The sequence below is a fragment of the Manacus vitellinus genome, unplaced genomic scaffold (genome assembly GCF_001715985.3).
Source record: "Manacus vitellinus isolate BGI_N305 unplaced genomic scaffold, ASM171598v3 scaffold_37_pilon, whole genome shotgun sequence".
Lineage (NCBI taxonomy): Eukaryota > Metazoa > Chordata > Aves > Passeriformes > Pipridae > Manacus > Manacus vitellinus.
In genome coordinates, this window is record NW_021940517.1 from 255,888 (window position 1) to 279,160 (window position 23,273).

At 39.6% G+C, this 23,273-nt stretch overlaps 1 protein-coding gene across 1 annotated transcript in view; it reads right to left on the bottom strand.

The window, feature by feature from the left end:
• Positions 1–418: 418 nt before the first annotated feature.
• The window catches only part of PRKN (parkin RBR E3 ubiquitin protein ligase), a 575,237-nt gene continuing 552,382 nt past the window's right edge, over positions 419–23,273 (bottom strand). The window contains exons 11-13 of the mRNA XM_018077346.2: positions 17,689–17,775; positions 6,829–6,946; positions 419–2,472 (exon numbers count right to left, since the gene is read on the bottom strand). Coding sequence (XP_017932835.1) covers positions 2,363–2,472; positions 6,829–6,946; positions 17,689–17,775 — 315 coding nt within the window. The 3' untranslated portion in view covers positions 419–2,362. The remainder of the gene's footprint in view (positions 2,473–6,828; positions 6,947–17,688; positions 17,776–23,273) is intronic.

A 23,273-nucleotide genomic window follows, 5' to 3' on the forward strand; every position in this document is an offset into this window, starting at 1 on the left:
GCAGAGTGTGAATCTGGCCTGTGCGAAGCAACCCTATGTGACAAAGGCCTATAAAGTCAGTCTCTAAAAGTAGATAATTTTGAGTCAATGCTGGAACTTTATTCTTCTTTCCTGTCCTATTTCATACGTCTTAGATGAATGCTCATAATCCCATTCTCTGGCAAATTCTTGCAAAAAAGAGGTGTTTCTATTCTAGCCTTATGACTCATGCCTGTCCTGCCCTTCCCAGGCCAGAAAGAAATACAGGAGCTGATCTACAGTCCATTGACTTCAATGGATCTTGATCCAGGGGCACAAATCATGTTTTTACATAACAATTAAAACATTAACTTGTTAGGGCAGGCTCTAACTCAGTGAAACTTTCTTGTAGTGAATAACTTCTTCTTCCTCTGTAAGAAAGACACTAAAAAAAATGGGAAAGAGATTCAGACTTCTTTTATTCCGAACGTTTTTGAACATGAAATATAGCGATGAATTCCCATATAACACATGATCAAAGCCTTGTGACTTTTTCCCTAGCCTGTTGGCAACAAGCCATGTAAATTATAAAATAGACCCAGGTACAGGAAATCAAACAATAAGATATTCAGAGCTCACAGTAAAATATCCCCATTAAGATAATGTACTTAAATGAGCTACATTGCAGCATTCAATTGCATCTCTACACTTCAATGTAGCTACTTCTGCATACATTTTAGTTCACCAGTGCCACAGGAAACTTTCACTGGAAAATTATCTTTAGGAAATGTCCATCGTCTTCTTGTTGTCACTTTCTTTCTTTCTCATTTTCTTAATTCTACCAGCTTGCTCTCTCATTTTTGATACCTCATGCCTTCATTCCCTTGTTTCCTCAGACTTTTAATGTCTCTTCCAGTTTAGACAGATGAATACTCCACTGCTTTTACCAATTGGATATTTTTGTAGTGAGCATGGGATTTTTTTAATACCTCAAGGTTCCTTCTCTGTACTGATATGAGGCACACCCATATTTTCAGGACTCTACAGTCATGCCATACAAAATATTAGTTCAAACTTGATAAAAGAAGACCATGGCTGTGGCATTTATTTTGTTCTAACATTATGTTTTAATCAAAGGGCTAGCCTCTCAGCTGGGAGTTTTAATAAGTCAAGGCAATGCATGACCCACCCAACATCTCTGTACTCCCTTACTTTGTATTCAAATAAAAAAAAGAAATAAAAGTTTAAATTTTTGACCACTTTATTTATTGTGCGTTTTTTTTCCAAAACTAAATTGTGCAAATCCTTACATGGCATGTTGGATGTGGACATTACCAATTTCATTTCAGAATAAGACAGCAGCGTAAAGATCACAAACAGTAAAATTGTTCAGGCTTGGAAATACTACTAAACTTCACTTACTCTGTTAATGTTGTAAAATGAAGGTGTCCCTGTGCCCACACTGTTAGAGCAGCAAATGCATTTTCAGAATTATACCCATATTCTAATACAATTTAGGAGAAAGCTGATAGAGAAAAGCCCTGAGAAGTGTTCTCCTTTCTCACTTTGCCATGTCCAAAGTATTCCGTAAGTACAGGAAAAATGAAGCCCTGTGAGTTTAGCTTGCACAACACTTAATTGGATTCAGTCACCACTATAGCAACAGTCACAGACAGAGCTGAAACTGCACTCTTAGCTAATCTTCCCATTGTAACAAAGTCTATAATGAGTAGGTAGGCAGGTTTCATGTTGTATGTCACAAATACACAAGCCCAAGTACGGCATAAAGCTGGATGTTTCTATGGGAATTTGATTTGAAAGCAAAACCAGTCCCTACAGAAAGCCTGTTAGGAAGAAACCCTGAGAAAACACTTAAGAGCCACAGTCTTCCCTTTGCCAAAAAAGCTGTTAAGAAGTACTGCCTCAAAATCAAAATTTGTGCTGAATGAGCAAAGAAGTGGTCAAAGAAAAAAGCAGATCCTCTACTCTTCTTGATGCTCACACACTCACATACACACTGTGCAGGCTCCTCACTCTCACAAGAGTTGTGGATTCCTGACTATAAATGTCAAGTAAAGTTCCTCATGGTAACCCTGTCTGCTCTCCATGCTGACAGACTGCACGAGTTCAGAAAGTTGCACTTTACCCCTCTTTGTACCACAATGAGCAAGTCTGTCCATTAAAACAATAACTCTCTTTACTTAGTGAATTTAAACCCCTTGTCATAACTTCAATGTGATTTTGGTATGATTGCATATGCAAGAAAACAAAAAAAACAACAAACGAGGCCAACTTCTGAACCCTGGGTCCCTGAAACCTCTGGGAATTTTGCTTAAGCAAGGAGTTCAGAATTTGGCCCCAATGAAAGCTTTAGCAGCAGTAGCACAGGCTGTCCTCAGCACCACTAGTCAAACCAGTGATCTCCCATGCAGGTTCTGTTCCACTCCAGGCCACAGTTCCAGCACCACTCAAATCTGCACTGAGGGCGAGGACATTTCATGTGCATGCAGCCACCTGCAAAATAGCAATGGAATGGATTTAGTACTTGGCAAACACTTAGAGATGTTAATCAACAATTAAGAGTGTTAAAATCAACTTTCTTAGGCATTCATTTACCAACTAAGTAAAATATTTTATAAAAGAAAAGTACAAACCTGAAGAATATTTCCCTGGGCTTTCTAAAATCTGCTACTCCCTGTAATATGCTGGTCTTACCTTAGGGACTGCAGGAGTAGGAGGAAATTAGAAAAGGCTGTGCTAGGGATAGGGAAGAGAATGAGTCAATGGCCTCTCAAAGCAGTCATGGAGGTGTCTCCTCAAGGTTACTCTATGCTAGTCCAGCTGTGAGCCAGAAAATAAACAAAATTAATTTTTTTTTTATTTGTATTCAACAACTGCAAGATTTGCAGAGAGTAAATCAGAAGACACAGACTTTAGTGGCTGACTGCTGATTATATAAAAATGACATTAGTAATTTAGGTTGATTTGACCTTTTTAGTATCTGAAGCAGCCTTTTGATCACATCAGTGTTTCCTGTGTGTTGGGCTTCTTACTTGCCCATACTATGAGAGCAGTTTTAATCTCTCTGCTCACAACCTTGATCAAAAGTTTATTTTGTAATATATAAAATATTAACATTGTCAAAGGTCATTACAGAAATACATTTTAAATGGAAATTATGTTGCTTACCACACAAAGAGATCTTTTGCATAATTCAAACTGAGAGAAAAGTATACAGTATGAAGAAATGCTGAAATGTCATCTTGGTTTTACTCCAAATGGTGATGGGAGGTACAGGGAGTGTGTATTCCCTACTGTACAAACTGCTACCCTCACACCACCTTTTTTATAAATGCCACTCCAGAATGTTTCTCAGAATGCAAAAACTGCAGGAGACACAAGAACTGGTTTGTTAAAATAGGCCTGTCTACTTCATCTGACAGAGAGAGAAAATTGTTGTGATAGCAAGGTCTATTCATTAGTTTATATCTTTGTGCAAAAAATGCAATGCACCAGAAAATTTTTTATCTTATTTAAATGTAAACATACCAATGGCCAGCCTCCATGTTTCAGTTTATTTAAATTTTAGACCCAGTCCTCTCTTACAATTTGTATTAGGCCATCACTGAATAAAACTTAGTCCTGGCACAGGACTCAATCCCCAGTAGACACCCTCTATCAAACGTGGGTCCTACCTTCTAAACTAGATACATCACGTTATTCTCTGCTACATGGCAGCTGAGATCAGCAGTCAGAGTGGAGAGTGTCTCAAGCAATGTGACCTAGAGCTTTGTGAGTACAGCAGTCCTCTAAAAGACATGGATGTGTATTTAAACTCACTCAGACGGGGAACTCAGCTGTAGGAAAGTGTTTCTCTCGTTCACTTCAGCTATTATAGGAAAGTTATTTTCATCCAGAAATATTCTGGAATGCCTATAGTTTACACAGAGTATTACAGAAAAGTTATTGGCATTGCCACTATCCCTTGTAAAAGACAGTGTCCACAGATGCATTTGGGGAAGGAAAGTACAATTATTCTCCTGTGTGGAGTCAGTGTACTCCTTCCAAATGAAGACTGTCGGCAGAGTTCAGTGTAGAGTTGTCAGCTACTTAGGCAGCTCTGAAGTGCTTCTCTCAGTTTACAAATGGCAGCCTACAAGCTGGCATATGCAGTAACCATGACCAAAGAAGAAAGCAAGCACTGCGCTTTTTAAGCTTCATGCATTAATTTGCAGAATGACAGAATCACTGAGGTGGGAAGGTCCCTTTAGAGAACATCCAGTCCAAACCTCAGTGCTCAAAGCAGGGTCATACTGAAGTAGGGTGCTCAGGTTGCATCCAGTTGGGTTTTGAATGTATCCTAGAATGGAAACTCTTTCTGGGCAACCCGTTCCAGTCTTCAGCTGCCCACACAGTAAAAGGATGTTCTTGTGTTTAAACGCAATTTCCTGTGTTTCAATTTGTATGCATTGCTGCCTGTCCTTTCAGTGGGTACTGAGAATAATTTGCCTCTGTTTTCTTTGTTTCTCCCATCATGTATTTATTTATACAGTCCTTTTTTCATCTTTTCATTGGAATCGCAGATTCATGGAACAGGTAAGGTTGGAAGGGACCACAGTGGTGATCCAACCTTGCTGCTCAATCAGGGTCATCCTAGAGCACATTGTGCAAGATTGTGTCCAGACAGTTCTTCTGTATCTCCAGTGAGGGGGACTCCACAACCTTTCTGGGCAATCTGTTCCAGTGCTTGGTCACTCACACAGTAAAGATCATCCTCATATTCAGGTGGAACTTCCTGTGCATCAGTTTCTGCCCATTGCCTCTTCTCCTATTGCCAGGCACCACTGAGAAGAGCCTTGCTCCATGCTCTTGACATGTCCTTCAGACACTTAGAGACATTGATGAGGTTCCCCTCTCAGTTGTCTTTTCTTGAGGCTGAATAGGCCCAGCTCCCTCAGCCTCAGAGCTCCAGTCCTTTTTCCATCTTCACAGCCTCCATTGGACCCACTCCATGAGCTCCATGTCTCTCTTGTACTGAGGAGCCCAGAACTGGACACAGCACTCCAGATGCAGCCTCACTAGGGATGAGTAGAGGGCTTGACCTGTTGGCAATGCTCTTCCTAATGCACCCCAGGATACCATTGGCCTTCTTGACCACAAGGATACAATTCTGGCTCATGGACAGCTTGTTGTTGACCCCCAGGTCCTTCTCTGCAGAGCTGCTTTCCAGTAGGTCAGCCAACAGCCTGTACTAGTGCATGGGGTTATTCTTCCCCAGGTGCACAACCCTGTATTTGCCTTTGTTGAATTTCAGAAGGTTCCTCTCTGCCCATCTCTGCAGCACAATCAGCCAATTACAGCGTGTCAAACATTTCTAGCCTACTACCAGGGTTTTGGCATTTTGTATCATGAGGCACTGTTCTGACCTGGGTCAGGCTATAAGCAAGGAAAAGTCTTTTCCTGCTTATTATCCCTTTTCAATAAATGTTTTCATTCAAAGGTAAAAAGTAGAACTGCCTTTTTGATAAAATGGGGATTTTTACAAGCAATGTCCCTAAACTTTTGTGGGAGTTGTGTAAATGGTATCAAACAGGAATATCCTGTTTGTGACAAATGTTAACTGCCTATAATTTAACAGTAAAGATTCTGTAGCCCAGCATAAGAGAAAATAAAGGTCCTACCACTCCTTCAACCTGACCAGAAGGTTTCTTTTCATTTGGCTGTACACACAAACTGTTAAATATTATCATCTCTCTATTTCTAATGCAGTTAAAACTTCTGTTTCCAGCCTGTTTTACAAGTCTGCAAATAAGATTTTTGACCAAGCCCTCTGTTATCTCTTGTCTGCTGCCCACCTTGCTCTCTACATGATGCCAAACCTTGTCTCGCCTTCCCACTCTTGAATTCTTGGTTTTTTTCCCTTCTGTTTCTTGTGCTTGAAAGTGTCTCCCACTTTCTATCTGCCAACTGCTTTCTTTTCTTTCATCAAACCCCAGATTTCAGGATTTTGTCCTATTTCTTCCTCAGTAATACTTCTGCAGTATCACTGCTTGAAGTGTTCTCTTCTTGCAGTTCACAGTGTCTTATTTGGTGTTTTCAGTGTTCCATGTGAATAAGTGATGTCACAAAACTGAGAAGCATCCTCTAAATACTTCTATAATATTTAGGCAATAAATTTAATATATTTTTATTAATTAATTAATATAAATACCATTAAATCTTGGAATAGCATTAACGCATAATGTATAGCCTATTTACCATCCTCTGTTCCCCATTTTAACCATCCCAGTGCCAGCAGATTACTTTGCTTCCTACACAGTAAACATCGATTAGTGCAAACTGTCAGGATTCATGTTGTTTCCTTTAATTTGCACTTCTACTACGGGCATGTGACTGGGTTGAGATAAATCTCATCTAAATTCAGCCATATATTGTGTAGACATCTACAGCAGGACTCATTCTCCACATCCCACTTTTAGGTGTGATTCTTCTGTCCTACATTAGACATATGTTCTGCTTCATTGTGATATGTTTTACCCTACAATGTCTATTTTTCCCAGTGACAATAGTAAATCTAGACAACTAGCTGGATATCCAGTCATATGAATGCTACATCCAGTGCCTCATTTTCCCTCCCTACAAAACAACCAGGCATTTTGTGAGGCTTGATTGGTGGTTTTAGAACTAAGTGATTTAGAGTTAATGTTTTCAAGATAATTTAGATAAAGTGACAGAGGCAATTATTCAAGCTCTGTGTGCTCTCCCTATCTTGGAATAATACTATGAATATGTACACATGCACATTTATACATTTATTTGGTAAAATGAATTTTAAAAGACAGTTAAATACAAGATATATAATAAATTTACCATTTTTTTCTACTGGAATATTGCAGTTGGGGCATGGCTTGGTTGTCTTCTTGATTGTGTCTCTAGATGCTTCTTCCCATCGAGCTTGCATGGCTGCATGTTCATCAACTACATACCCCTGCAAAGAGAGAGCAAAATCACGTGTGGGCACAATCTTGAAAGGCTGCACTGGGACATGATGTCTACACTGAAGTGAGAACCATTCACCTGCAAGAAACAGACAGGCCAGGTAGGCTGGACTTTGTGAGAGATGCAGAAGTTCTGCTTCAAAATGCAGACTGTTTTCTCCCAGTGTGCACAACACATGTATTGAGTTAGATCCTGAACTGCAGGATGATGGGGGTAGCAGCAGCAGTGGAAGCATGTGCCTTCCTGGAGATTCTTCCTAAATCCAGCAGCAGCACAGGCTGTGTCCTCCCCGCTGCTCCCTGCCCTGAGTGGCAGGCAAAGCCCCAGCAGGAGGACATGGGGGCATCAGCCATGCTGCAAAGGCACAAAGATAGGTAAAGCAAAAGGCAAGGCAAAGCAGCAGTCAGGTGAATCCAGCTGAGACATGACATGTCAGACACCGTAGGCTTGATTCTGCTTCAGGGATTAAAGCCCGTCCAAGAAAACAAAAACCACCAAGGCAACGCAACACTTGATAATGCATAATGGTGGGGTGTCTGGAAGGAAACTGTTTTTCATAATAAAGCATACGCCTTTGTGTCAGAGGTCTGGGTTTCATTCCAACATAAATCTATGTAAATTTAGGAGGCACGAAGAAGGAACACAAAAATTTTAGAGAAAAAGTAAAAAAAACCACCCGTGAGCAATGAAAGCTATCAGCTCCCCAGACAGAATTACATAGATGAAAAAAGTCATCATGAAGAGTGTAAAAGGGGCTCCTGTGTTTGTCCTATTTATGACCGGGACAAAATTACATAATCTACACAAGTGGCCTATTTGGCAGTTTCCTACCTAAAATGATGGTACAAGGACAAAAGAGATGGCAGTGCCTTGAGTAATTTCTATCACAAAAGGTTGGCAACTATGTGAATAGTAGATGTAAATAATGTATGTAGGTTCCAGCCTTGAAACTCTGCTCTCTCCATTCGTAATGTGAGTTTTTTCAAGCATGTGGGAAAATGGTCATTTTAAACTCTTTAATTTCTAACAATTTCTGTAACTTCTTTGTGTATACCTTCAAAATACTTGTAGTCTGTCATGTGGATCTAAATATTAATTTAAATGGATAATTTTTTAATATATTTATTTTGAGTAAGACTAAAAAAAGGAAATTGGCTCAACTTTTAAAAATGCAACACAACCATAACTCCTCTTGATTTCTTGTCATCTACTATTGATAAAACCTGTAAGTTGTTACAGTGTCAGTGAGTAAGACCTAGATTTTAATCTTGCCTGAAGTGACCTGAGTTAAAATGGAATAAAAAAGAGCAGCATCTGCAGAAATTTGTTTCCAACTCATCTGGTGGCCATTGCAATATGCATTTAAAAACAAAACAAAACAAAACACAAAACAAAAAAAAAACCCACAAGCTTCTTTTAATCAGGAAACCTCAAGATTGTGTATTTGGTATTATCTATTTTATTTTACTACCTATATCAGTCTCCTCAACCCATGAACCCCTTTTGTTGCTTCTCACTTACTTTTCTCTATTTTGCCAATCTTTTTGATGTAGAGGTGATAAAAGTGTACAAAGTGACTTTTACTTTTGGCTCTCTGCTTCTGGAAAGGGAACTCGGCCCTGCACCCTGCTGGATTATTCAGCAATTCGGCAGAAAGATGACCTCTATACAACAGCACATAAGTAAGTTCTGGGGAATAGAAAAAGCTGCTCAGGCTAATAGCAAAGAACATAATCTAGTATTGATTTTGCAACACCTTGATCTTAAGGAAGGATGACTTTAGCAAGCAATCTGAGCTAGCTCAGAGAGGTCTGAACAGAAGGTGGGGAAAAAAGGAAATGCTTGACCTGGGCCTCAGTTTGCCCAGTGACAGAAACAAGATGGTACTAATTTAATCTCATTTTCATGGGAATTCATTATTTAACATCCACGCAGATGATTCAAGATGAAAATCACTATAGCAGTGATAAAACCCTGCTATTCTTTTCAGAATAGCCAAATGGGAAGACCAGAGTATTTTTAATTTTTGTAGTCAGCTCAGAAGAGCTTCACAGTGGCTCTATTTTCTGAAATAGTCAAAATCCAGCGTTTTAATACTTGCAAACATATTTTTTCTTGTCTTGTGTTTGTTGTGACCTAATAGCAAATGACACTGAGGCAAAATTTCACATATCAAATTGCTCATTTCATTTGAATAAACATTTTTAATCTCAGTTCTGAAAAAAAAATACAAACTTGGGAGTGCTTAGGAATGTCTAAAAGAAACAACTTCTAACCACATATATGCAGTTCACCAAGAAAGAACAAATTGCTGAAAACAGCAGAGTGAATTAACATTTTAATATTTTCCATTGTGAAAATTCTAGCATGAACTAGCTGCAGCAGCATGATATTTTCAGCCCATTAGAGCTGAAACATTCCTCTTCTGCCCAGTCTTGCCGATTGCTAACTTAAAGACTTCTTGCTGCAGGAAGCAAATACAGAGAAATGGTACAGTGATGGAATCCCTCTGATTCAGTAAGGAAATCATACCATCCAGATCTATGAGCCTCCAGTGTTCATGTGCTTTATGTGCTCCACATACAATGGTGGCAAGCACTCATTTTTTCCTCAAACAATAGAAAAAAGGTGTATGGCAATTCTTTATTATCTATTTTATTATCTATTTATTATCTATCTTTCGTGTCTATTTAAATCATACTCTGCTAGTCCTAAACTAGCAAACCTAATTTCCTTTGCAATGACCTAGGTAATAGAGCAGGTCTGTCAAGCAGAGGTGTCTCTCACTTTCCTTGTTTTGCCTGGTCTTGGGTAGGAAGTTCAGAGATGCTCCAGGTGTGCATCACATCAGTTTGCTGAGGACAGGAGACCTTGATCGCTTCTGTTGCTGACGCAGCACAATATGCTCTAATTCTCCAATTACTACAAAATATTTGTCCCAGCCCTACTGAAAAGCTACTAGATTTCATCCATGCCACTTTATGAATAATTTTTTTGATTCTCAACTGTGCTGCACATTATGACCAGTGATGAATACTCACAAATAAGAGGAAGCTACAGTAAGAACTGTTCCAAGCATTATTCGACATCCCCTCTGCAATATTCCCTTAGTGAGATGGGAGGAAAAGTCTGTCTTGTTATCTCTGGGTAAGAAGGATGTAGATTTACTTCTGTTTCTATGCTGAGTCTTTTGGAAAAACTAACAGGGATAAAGAGACCACAGAGACTGCTGAGGACCATACAGCAATACAACAACATGGAAAAGGAAAGCTTTTTATGCACTTAATTCATATCATGCAGTACTGGAAAAAGATGTACAGGGACAGAAAGCATCTTGAAATAGAAATAAAGTGTCCTTCTTAAAGCAGCATCTCATTCAGGTAATAGAGCACACACCAGCCTTTCAGTAGAACTACATAAAAGAAATGAACTATGTGTTCACAGACAGCAACTAAGCAGTACCATCTAAGTTAAAAAAATTCATGGCAAAATTTCTAGTTAAAAATACTGGAAGCATTAGATACATAACGTTAAATTCTGACATCCACCAAATTATATGCTGTCTTATGTTAGCATGCTTCTTTTATGATCATGCTTATTTTGCCCACTATAGACAACATCTGAAGACTGAAGACCCTTGATTCAGAATAGAATATGAAGCTGTTAACCTTATGTTTTGCTTTGCTTTAGTGAGTGTAATTTCTGCACTCCCGCTTGTTTGCTCTTGGGGCTTCATTCCTTTCTGATAAGAAAAGAAAGCTGGTCATGCATAACTTTAAAAAAATGCATCCTAGTGCAGCTTTCTTTAAAACAGAAATAAATTTGCTTTGGATCAGAAATGCTTGATTTAAAGCTAATTTTACTTGCAAAAATAAGCTTTTTATTTAATTTAATAGAAATATGTAAAATTATGACTTTATGTGAAATACAGATTTTTAAAAAGGTTTAGATGTCTCAAAACAGAAAGTATTACTCATTTTCTAACTTGAATGTGAGAAAAGCTATGTATACTTGAAAGCATTTGAAAGGAAGACAAAGAATAATTCATTGTACACAAAGCAATGTTCAACCCACCATAATATTTAGGTTAACAGAGCCCACTAGAGGTAGAGCTGTAAGCAAAATCAGCCTTATCAGTTGAAGCTGTATCTACAAGGGGTGGTGACAGTTCAACTTAAATTTGTTTTGTCTTCTTAGCTTCTTCAGGGCTGTTTCATGAACATGATCACATGAGTTAACATCCTGCTATGTTTACTGGTGTCTTCAGTTGTGGGGATAAAAATAGCAGATGTCTAGGGCAATAGATAGGTTAGAGGGATTTTGGAAGAAAATGCATTATTTGAGTCATTTAAGAGTCAAAATCTCACAAAGAGAGGCGTTGAAAGCTATGGGAGTAGTGCTCTAATTTAGAGAGATTTAGGCTAATCAAAACACTAAAATATGGCTATGGATAAGGACTGGAAAAGATATTAATTTCATGAGAATATGTTTCATGCACAGGAAAAATAGAGGTGTCAGTACAGCGGTGATCCAGTTAAATCCACATAAAGCAGCTTTGTGTGAACCAATCTGTCTAGTGTGCCTAGGGAATTCTGCTATAAAAAAAAAAGTGCTGCTTTGTGACGAACTAGTTAAAATCGAATTGATATAACAGGATATTATGTCAGATACAGGATGAAAGAGACTTTCACTAAATAATATCAGAGTGCTCTGGTTTGGTGACACTGCACATCAAGGTTCTCACTGCATGTTGGGGCCATTCATATAATGAATTAAATTCAGGTAGATGGTGAATATTGAATTTACACTGCTCAAAAGGAGAAAATCTAATCTAATACAGGTCATTCTTATATAACTCTTTTCTATGAGTGGAATAAAGAATGTGCCTTCTCCAGTAAGTGGCAACACAGCTGAAAATGACTGTCAGCTTAACCTCATAAACAAAAGCAGTCTGTCACATCTTTTTTGCTTTATTGCTGCTGCCCAAAATAAGAAAGCTAAAATTCTCTTTATATAGTTCCCATCTATTTTTCAAAAGACAGAAAGTAAAGAACTATTCTCAGATTTCCTCTGGTGCATTTTTATTTATAACAGAAAGATTAATTTTAGAGGATGTTTCTTGGTTATAGTTATTTTTCTTGCTCCTTTAATTAGGCACCTGTGGGTTGAGATGTCCTGAGCATGACATTGTGAACATACCAGCAATTAAAACCCTAAGCCTCAGTTTCTTTTTCATTTGTTTTAGATACTTAAGAATTCAAGCTAGGTGTGCCATTTTTTGTACAAGCATGCTTTATTTAACTTTTAAAATTTACCTGACAGAAAAAAAAAAATCAATGGCCTAATAATAGATGTTCCACATTTCCTACTGTGACTCAGGACCCATTGAAAGATATTGTATATGGTGAACCTCTTCAGTATCTTTTTCTTTCACTAAAATGTAGTGAAATAATTCATGTTTTTTGTGGTTAGCTTTTACTATTCATCACTTAGATTATCATTAGAGACCAGGCTTCAAACCCTACAAGCTTGCTGGAAATCTACAGCATAAGAGGTTAGAAACTGTTGTTCCATGATGGAAAGGGAAGCCTGGCAAGTAATGCCTGTACATTTTATACCACCTACTGTCAACTCCGAGACCTGCACACAGGAGGCAATGGGAGGATAAGATGGGCTGGAGGCTCACCTGCAGCTCAAGTGAGCTGGAAGTTTTTCCAGGAGCTACATCAAAACAGACTTCAGCAGGGTGCCAGGTGACGTGACAGGTTTTCCTGGATGTGTGCATGCACATGGATGTGCCATGTTGCACCGGTGCAACAAAAAACATTTCTGGGAAGTGATCAAATGTGTGTGCTTCGGAGCCAATTGTTTGCCTGAGATATCATGCCCGTGTTGGTTTGAGCCCAGAAACTCTGGTTAGGGGTGCAGCCAAGGAGCCCAGGAAGCATGTGCTGATGAATAGGATCAGGTTTGCCCTGACTCAGCTGAGGCACTGACTGCACTGCATTTGGTTAGATCTGGTGGGTTCCCGGGCTGACAGGGGCTCTGGATAAGCTTTATACTGCCAGTTGCAGAACAGCAAAGCTACTGTCTGGATCCTACATTAGCTACCTGAGGACTGTGATGGCTCAGTAACAAAACAACAAACAGTCGAAGTTTGATTTGATGTTGGTGGGTTTGGGGACAGGCTTTGGGATTTGGGTGACCAAGGCCTCTAGCTTATGGCTACACCCAGGACAGGCAGTGTCCCACAGGTTAAGAGTGGAGTTGAAGTGAAGTTTTACAGCAGTAGCTACAAACTTACACTGAAAGAGATGAATGGCTTTGAACCCATAGCTTTGTGGCTCAATAAAAATCCTGGTAAAGGATTCACTATGCCAGCCCATCCCAGACTGGATGTTTTATCTAGGCTTGGGTTTACAGCTGTTGTTGGCCTAGCAGTAATAGTGGAGTTTGTTCAAATGAGATGAACTAGATTTATGTTCGGGTTTCCTACAAAGACTGCTAGACCGGGTTTATGGAATAAGACATAAGATATTCTTTTAGGTTCAACCTTTGAATGCAGGTTATAGGAGGGATTTGTGTACAGCTGTAACTAGAAATATATATCATGATGTTTAATTTATTCTCTTTACTAAATTCACAGCAAATTCTGAAAAAGCAAAGTTGCTAAAAAGCTCTTACGTTTTTACAATTACACACTCACTGACTTGGTAGGACAATGTAATCAGCTGCTTCTTGGAGAAAGTTTGTCCACAGAACCGTTTCTAAAACGGTTCTTTTTATAACACATTTCACCCAGTTTGTGTCACTTTTTTCCCCCCAAAATATTTATGACTCATTGCCCCATATTCTATTAACTTATTTATATATGCACCACTTTTACACCAGAGTCATTGGTATTGCTATTACAGTTTACATTGCAGGTGTCTTATCAACATGCCCAGCACCAAAATCATCCTGGAAGCTACTCTGAAAAAGTTCAAATCTGATATGTGGTCACCTTTTATTGTCCAGGTGCTAGGGAGCAAGAAGGTGCATGGCGTATCCTTGTACAAAGAAAACCAACTAGAAAGATTTTGCTCTATGAAAGCTAATTTTAAGGTGGGGACTTACAGAGGAAGCTGGTTTATGAGTAGATTCCCCATCAGCATAGATTGTCTATGTGTGAGGTTAAAAGGGGCCAGGAAGCCTGGTTATGTCACGTACATAGCAGGGACTATGTAGTTATTTCTAAACCTAAATCTGGCTGGAGTCACCTTTACTGTGTCATTGATTCCACCATGCACACTGTGCCTTTTAATTAATCCAATATGATTCCTTCTGACATCCCAAAGTTCAAACAGCTCCAAGAGGCTGCAATGGTTTTAAAACAAAGCTTCTCAAATGAAGTTGCCACAGCTAAATTTTATTTTTGCTGAAATAATGTAACTTACATACTAAGATGGGAAATCATCAGCAATATCTGTGCACAGATCTGGTCTGATACACCAGTAGGTGTATGATACAAGGTCGTGATACACCAGCAGTTAAAGCTGAGCTGCTCTCTGCATGCCAGCTGCCGAGTTTGCCTCTTCTACCCCACGCAGCAAACAATGCCCTTTAGCTTCCCACCATTATATGGTTCCAAATCCTTTATTTTGACTAGCTTTTCGAAGCACCACATGCGGCACCTGCTTTGTCCCTCCCATACCCTGCAGCTGCAGTTGCCCTCTTCCTCCTGCCAACTGACTCCATTCCCCTTTCCCTATTGTTCTCCCCCACTTCACAGTCTCTCCAGATCCATTCCCCTCTCTTGACCTCAGGCTTCCTCTTCACTATTTCTCATATCTGCCCAAGCACAGGCCCATTTCACCACCACCATTTATGTTTCCTGGACCCTCATAGCTGCGCCATGATGACACTGCCTCCAGCTCCCCACATCCCTGCCCAGCCAGTCATGGACCCCTGTGGATGCACCACCCACCATTTTGGCCCATCTCTGTCCTCAGGCACTGCCCTGACAGACCATACATGGAGAGTATTTCCCCGAGACCGATCACGTATCCTGCACCTGTTCTGGAGAGGAAAAGTTTAGTTGCAGTGTGTCTGGTTGATTCTTAAATCTGAATGGTAAGGGTTGTGGCAATAAACAAAAGTTATAAAATAAATTATATGGATCCAGACAGGAGTCAAACTGCATGAGCTAGAGACAACCCTGGAAGTGTATTATTCCTACCTTGAAACAGATGATGGTCACAAATAAAAAAAATCCTGCTCACTGCTTCAGCAAGCAGCACAATAACAGCAAGTTAGGTCTGACACACAGACTTACACACCTAGCATGAAAAGGCCAAACAGAACAGACAGCCTGAAAGCAGAGGTGGATAAACATTTACATTAATCTCAGTGAGAGAGATGGAAACTGTCCCACATGCACTGCACTCCATATGCCCCACGAATGGTTTGTATGCACTGTATGGAGGTGCTGTGGGCAGGGGAGCTCTGTAGCGATGCTGTTTGGGTGAAACCAGCATCTCACCAGTACCTGGGCTTGCCCTCTATCGGTTACCTCTCGCTTTGCTCGCCTGGCTAAGGAAAGGGAGGGAAAACAGTGGCACAGCGGCACAGCACCACCTCGTGGAGAAGTTTAATTAGTGCAGCTCTCTTAGTTTCTTGCGGGGAAAATTGAAGGCCGACCTGTCAATTAACTTCAGCTTAAGTTGGAGCCTAAATCAATTTTGCATAGTCTGTGGTTTTGTCTATACAGGGGAACCGATCTGCACAGATGCAAGAGTTATTCTGGTACTATCATTTAGCTATTCTGAAACAGCTCTTCGAGAGTACAGGAAATTTTTCAGGAAGATCAAAAATGTTCACATTCATTGGAACCGCAAAAGTAGTCAACATTCCTAAGTTAACAGGTCTAATTGGATGCAATTCATGTGCTGAGAGAATGGATCAGATGGATGAAGTTCTCCCATTGTTACAAGGAAAAGCTAGGGCAATATTAAAATATTTAAAATAAACCACTGCTTCTTATGGTATTCTGATTTTTCCTGGCACACCTTTATCTCTGCCCTAGAACACAGGAATTATATGAACTCTAACTTTCACAGAGCCAACGTTGTTGAACTCATTTGTAACATGCCATGTCAACTTTCAGTACTCTAGGTAAAACTCTAGGCATAAATAACTTAATGAATATAGGGCTCACAGTTCATGTTGAGATGTATTCAAGTTCTAGCTAAATTTAATTAAGGTAAGACACTGAGTCAGTCTCCTACTTTACTAGGCTATTGGATGTTTTAAGTGTCTCTCAATTTCTCTGTTGAAGTTGCTTTGTTTTTCTATAAATGTGAATGGTAACTGGAAGACTGCTCTAAGGTTTCTGCAAATAAAATGAAACTGTTCTTCATAGAGGACAGTTAAGCTGCAAATCTTGTATATATATGGCTTCAAAGAAAGGGGTTGCACAAATTCATGGGAAAAAATTGCTGATAGCTGCTAAAGATAAAAATTACTAGAGGCTGACAAAGTAGATGGATTTTTGGGTCTCATACAGTACATGTTTCAGTGCAACAGAGGTAGATACCCTGTCTGACTACTAGGGTTCAGGCTGTTTAATTCTGTCTCAGCCAGTGCTAATTCCTTCCATAAATTAGAAGAGCTTCACTAAGAAAGAGAAGAATCTTTACACAGGTAGTGTAATGTCTAGTGCAATGTCTGCAAAGTATGGCATATGAACCATCTCCAGGTAGCATATGGCAAAGCTTCCCAGTAGAACTTCAGCTCCCTCCCAGTCTCTATGTTCAAACAGTGAGAGTCCCCAAAAGCTAGCCTCAAACAGAGCCTACCTGCAGGCACTGACAGGAGCTTGGCGATCCTCACCGAGAGCTGGCTGGATGCAGGTCTTCATCAGCACCTGCCCACAATTATCTATCTGCCACACTCGACTCTGTGGGGACCCAGGATTTGAGTTCCCCCTTAGCATCAAACATGCCAAGACATCTGAATACCAGTTTTCTGCTTCCTAGGAGTGCACCCTGGGCATCAAGCTGTGAGATATTTACGGGATGCCCTTCCTGTTTTCCTGTTCTTTCTCTCTCTTTTTTTTTTTTTTTTTTTTTTTTTTTTAATATTGGAAAGACTGTGGTTTATGTGATTTATTTATTTTAAAGGAAACTTGAATCTCAACTGTAGAGAAATACCCGGGGAGAAATACTATTTCCTGTCCAGGTCTATAGCTACAATAGCTACAAAATTATAGAGCAGCATAGAATAATTATCATCTAGCAGCTTCCAGCCTAGACAATCCATTTTTTATTTCTTTAAACTAAAACATAAATTATCAACAGCATTTTTTGCATAGGCTGTATAAAAGTCTTGTTATTCAGTCCAAACTCACATGATTTCCTGACTGGTGCACTGAAAATAAGCTGAAAGGCAGCAAGACTACAGAAAGCCTTTCAAAAGTGTTCACATTGAATAGAGGCAACCCTAAAAAAACCCATTGGGAAGGCCTTTTCTTTATCAACGGATGGCAGAGCCCTGTGTGTTTCTGACAGAACTCAGCTACTCTATCAATCAAAGCGACTGAAATCCACTGCAGAGCCAATTCGGTAACTCTGATGGCTGGAGTAATTCAGCATGAACATAATTGCTTTTACTTAGGATTTTAATTAGCACCCATTTGACAAAGGTCACTCTAGCTGGGCCAGGGATAATGATCAGGAATTGTGAGAGCCCTACCTTCTGGGCCACGGCTCCCTGTGGGTTGAGGAGAGAGTCGCATTCCCCTTCATGGTATTCTTCTTTACATTCACGGCAGAACACAAACTGGGAAACAAACCAAAGTGCACCAGTCATAAAAACATGCTAGGGATAAAGACAGCAGGTTACAATCATGAAGAGTCATATAGCAGATGATCCCTTGCCCTTCTCATCCCATTAAATTCCCATAATCCTACTAATTTTGCATCTTATTATACACTCTGATCATTAACACAACAATTTTGCTGTTATTATTATACATTTCATTGGTGAAGTAACATAAATGCCATTATTAAAAATGAGATTTTGCTATATGGTTCATTTAGGGACATAAAGTCATACTAGGTACTTATGGCTGTGTTTCTACTGCAGTGAAATCTGTTTATACAAGAAGGTTGATGGCTGAAACAAGCAGTTCTGCTTTATAGGGTTTGCTAACAGAAATAGTCTATTCATTGTTCTGAATAAAATGCATTCTCCATGGAAAACTATTGCTGACTTTACTAGGTGGTGACCATCTTATAAAGGCCATATTCTAGGAAATTATATCCTTGCCATAGACTTTTATAGAATGGTTAAAAAAATGTATAGAAAGGACACAATGATAGGTTACTTAACATGGGGTTTACCTCTAGACCCCTATTGCATTTCTGGCAATGGTTCTGGTTTCATCTTTCTTAAATAACATTCTTAAATAACGTTCCTTACCTAAAGTTTCATTGAAAAGTAATGTCTTTTGCAGATGAGTGAAACAATTGTCCCTACTTCAGTCTGAGCTGCCTCTGCCACCTACAGTGGTTCATATTTACCAAGTGTAATGCCTTTTCTTTAAACTCTAAAATGAAGATATCTGTCTTGACATGTGTCAAAATCTTCAACCCATCAATGCTACATTAAATTCTGTGTCCTTGCAGGTAAGGGGAAAAGTCAATAATATAAAATGGGTCTCTCTTATGCTGTTTTAAAGATGTGCTGTCTAGATGCAACTCCAAACTCTGAAAGATCTCTCAGCAGGAAGACATTCTGACTGGCATTATAAGCAAGACTGATAAAACAGCCTTGATTTTTACATACAGAGCTACATTCACATGTACTGAATAAAGGATATCAGGAGGACATGACACTAGAACATTTATCTGCCACAAATTCCAGCTTTTGCAATTTCACTTTGAACTCTTTCGAGCTGTATTTTCACTTTCCTAAGAAGCACTGAAAATCATATTTCATTGTCATGCTAAAGAAACTGCACTTTATAAAAAGAAGTACTGTTCAAGTCCAAAAGGATTGATCCTGTTATTCAGAAAGTCAGAGAAATTTGCAGCGGAGGAGTGCAGTGAGTGTTGTAACTTCCACAGATATCAAACCTAATCATCTGTTTGCTTTTTTGTCATTTCTCTCCACTATTCTGTCAATGATCTAAAATGTTTTGTTTTACTTCAGCCAACACTGATTTGTTAATTCACTTGTGGTTAGCAAACAGCTTCACAATGGAGGCACTTTTTTGCAATATATGTTGTATGAGAGGCTGCATTACTGTAATAGAGCATCATTTAAATACAACGATGATTTGCAGTGCATTACTGGTCAAAAAATTCAGGCATGTTAAGCACTGCACAAACACACATAGAGAGGTACTCTGCCTGGACACTTAAGATCTTAAAGACTTGTTATTCCTTAACATTTAATGTTATGCCTAGGTTTACCTGTATTTCCTACCGTGTATCCTATTCTCTTTTTCCTTTGTGACTTTTCCTCCTTACAAACACATCTGACTGACAACATTTGTTTGATAGGGTTTTGTATATATTTGTATTATCACTGCGTTTATCACACAATGCCTCAGCTTGCTTTCCTCACTCCAATCTCTCTCACAAGTGCAATTTTAAACTCTTCATAAACAACAAAAACAGGGATATAATGAAGAAAGAAAAAACAAAACCCAGGGCATATATTTTGCAAAGACATTCAGGCTGCTTCACAATTTAGTTTGAGGCATCGCTGTTTATTATAATAATGAAATTCATAAATTCATGCAGTACTATTTAAGATGTGAAATGCACTTTCTTATTAGAGAGTCCACATTTTATACTTACCTTTGAAATAAATTATCCTCAGGACCAATGTTACCAATGTTTTCCCCACAGGCTTGCTGGAAATATGCATTATTGTATAACTGGGCCTTTCACTAACAATTGTATATCCTGCAAGTAAGTCTATGAGTGAGCCTGCCACATCCTTGTAATGAAACAAAGCCTGAATTTTTTGTAAGACAGGATACTCTTTTCACATCTTATTAGATAATGGATGAGATGTAAAATCAGTTCTGTGGCAAAAGAACACCCTGGAGGCTGATCGGTTTGTCAGAATAAATAGGCATCTCCCAACAGAAATGCATTAAGTACACCCTTTTTATGGCAAAGCATGCATCATAAAGAAAAGGCATGTCACTTAAAACAAAGAGCAATTTGTGATAGTTTTATTTGTTTTTTACATTCAGACATGAAAAATATAATACATTTTCAGTAACAAAATACAGCAACTGCAAAAATGCTGTCAGTTAGCTTGTATTTTGTGGCTTCATTAATATTAATACTGTTATTTTGCCCTTGGAAAGGAAAGGATTTGAGTTGTTCAGTCAGGATTTAATACTTTTGCATAAATTTAATATTAATAAGTGTTTAAAGTTACTATAAGTAGCATAATTACTAATAATAGTCACACTTTCTTTTCCTTCTTGTGCCAAAAAAAGACTGGCAGATTGCTGTGATAATATAAACAGTACATAAACTTTCTATGTCTTTGTGTATTTAGCACTTACTGTTGTTACCCTTGAAAGATTCTTCACTTGGAAAACAACCAACACAAAGAATAAATCCCAAAGGTTCAAACCTACCCTCTAGGTTTATGCATTAAAAAGAGGATTAGCAGGGAAATCCCCAAAGCACTTAAGGGATTTAGGCACTGGAAATTAATATAACCTGTGTGTGGGCTATTACAGGCTTTTGAATATCTGTAAAAATGTATGAGATAGACCCAAGCAGAAATCCTAAATCCAAGTGACCTCACAATAGGAGGTATTAAAAACCTCAACAGGGATTCAGATCTTGTTTTAAAAATCCTCCTATCATTATGATTATTCAAACAAAAGGTAAAATCAGACCAAACTCTGGTCAGTTCTATGGAATTCAAGCCCCATAGATGACATCTGTAGTGCTGCTGAATAAAAACTAGGGTGGTAAAACCAAGCTGCAGTCTCAGTTATTACTGACTGGCCAATTTATAGTGTTCTAAGTTTGAAAGTGGGAGCAGAATGTAGCTTTTTTTTTTTTTTGGATGAAAGAAAAATGAGTTTTTCACTTCCATGCTATGCTGGTCGGTTTTTTGGAAATAACATTTTGCCATTTCCTTTTTCACAATATTTCAAAGAACTGTTTTCCCTTGGATTAAGCACCACAGCTCTCATTCTCTCCCTTGCCTACTGCAAATGCCTTTTCTTTGATCTCTGATAATATCTCCCTATACTGCTTATAAAATATTACTGTTAAAATTATCTTTCTTCCAACTTCAAAAAAATACTCCCATTCCTTACAAAAAGCTTCAAGCTTGAGCTCCCTACTGTTATTTTAAAGTTACTTCTCAACTGAGATATTCCTTTTCTTTTTCAACCTTACCTCCTCCCATGTGTCTATACAGTAGAATGCAGGCAAGGTTGCAGCAAGGTAGTCATAGACAGTGTTTAATTGGCAGCACTGTAGGTGCACTGCTAGGGACTTCTGTATAAGCCCAAGTACATACCCAGATTTCTTACTAGCCTTCTGCAATCCCTGTCAAAATGTGAATGGTCATGTCTTCACTACCATAATTATCACTATTAGTTGTACTGAAGACAGCCTATGGTTTGGCCAAAGTGTGTCTTCCAAAACAAATATTCACGTTTAGATTAAAGATATCAGGCGAGGAAAGATGCACACATACCTCTAGTACAGTACTTTAATGGCCCTTCAAAATCACTTTAAAAAATTTTACCTAATGTCTACTTTGACCCTTTCTAGTTTCAGCTTCCAGTCACTGCTTTCTGCTTTCCATTTCTCTGCTAAAATATAGAATCTTTCAGTACCTGTCATGGTTTGAATCTTGTTTTCCCCCAGAGGCTAGAAAAGTGGTAGACCCCAAGGGGTGGAAACCCCTGGAAGTTTTGGAGTTCTGTCCAATGGGCGCTCCTGCAAAAATGTCAACATCCCACAAGCTCACCGGAAAAGATGAGTTGTAGTTTGGGTTGTTGCAGGAGAGGTGGCCATGTTGTGAGCCACGAGGAAGGGGCTCTGAGCCCCTTGGGCCCTCTGGGGCCTCCCAGCCCCTGGCTGGGGGGGGCTGCAGGGACCTGGAACAGCATAAAGCTGGGCTAGGTGCCTGTAGTTATGCCGGGAGATGTTTTCTCCATGGGCACAGAGCAGCAGCCAGCGCTGACCAGAGAAACGGTGGCAGAGAGCCAGGATAGATAACACCTGAACTGAAGGAGCAGCAGAAACAACATGCAGCACCAGAGAAAGGACTCCTGGAAGGAGAGCCGGGAGAAAGAGAGCCAGCAGCTGAGAGACAGAGTTCTGGGGGTAAGACTGTACCAGCCCCCCAAAACTCCTTTGAGATCCCTCTGAGAAAAGAGGGAGATGGACTCCTATTAAGGAGAAGAGTTTTAGACATGCAGCACCAGAGAGAGAGAGGAGCTGAGAAGCTCAGAGCGTCCCGGAGCTGGACCGGGACGGCCAGAGGAATGTGGGGGGAGTTGACCTTGGCTCCCCCCCCTTGCACTGCTGCCACGGTGGCAGCCTGAGAGACAGGGCACAGAGGCCCTGCAAGGAGCTGAGTCTCCTGGAGATACCAGACCGTCACGAAGACCCCCTGTGTCTTCGTGATATGACGTGGTGATACGACCTTGTCTGGGGTTACGAAGCCCACGGAAGACCCCTCGGTTGGAGGCGATGGGGCCGAGAGAGGCTTGAATACCTCCCTCGTGAGTGCTGGCAGAAATCCAGCTATCAGCTGCTGCATGTGGAGAAGAAGACAGACTGCTGCCTCAGAAGATGCTGCTGTTCAGAGACTGGAAGGGATCTGTCCTTCTTTCCCTCCTGGACTTTTATTTGGAGGGGAGAAGAGATCTGATCCACTGTAAATACATATGTCATGGTAGAGATAGTTTGTGATCATGTGTATAATGTGATATGGTATTTATTTGTACAGTCATTGTAGTATATTCCCTTTCCCCCACTTTGAGTCTGGTGTGTTTTGTCTGGAAAAGCCCATCTCACATTAAGTTGAGATGTGGGAGGGGGGAATGGAGCTAGGGAATTGGATTTGGGGACTATCTCAAACCATGACAGTACCCCATACTTTCTTCCTGTGAAGGTACTTATGTACTGTAATCAAGATACCTCTGAATCTTGTTTAACCTAAACAGAGAAACTCTTAAATTTCTCACTGGTTAAGCCATTCCTCCTCCCTCGCTCCTCCAGGCCCAAATCATATTCATGGCACTTTTTTGTGGATTGTCTTGTTTTCTGTCATTA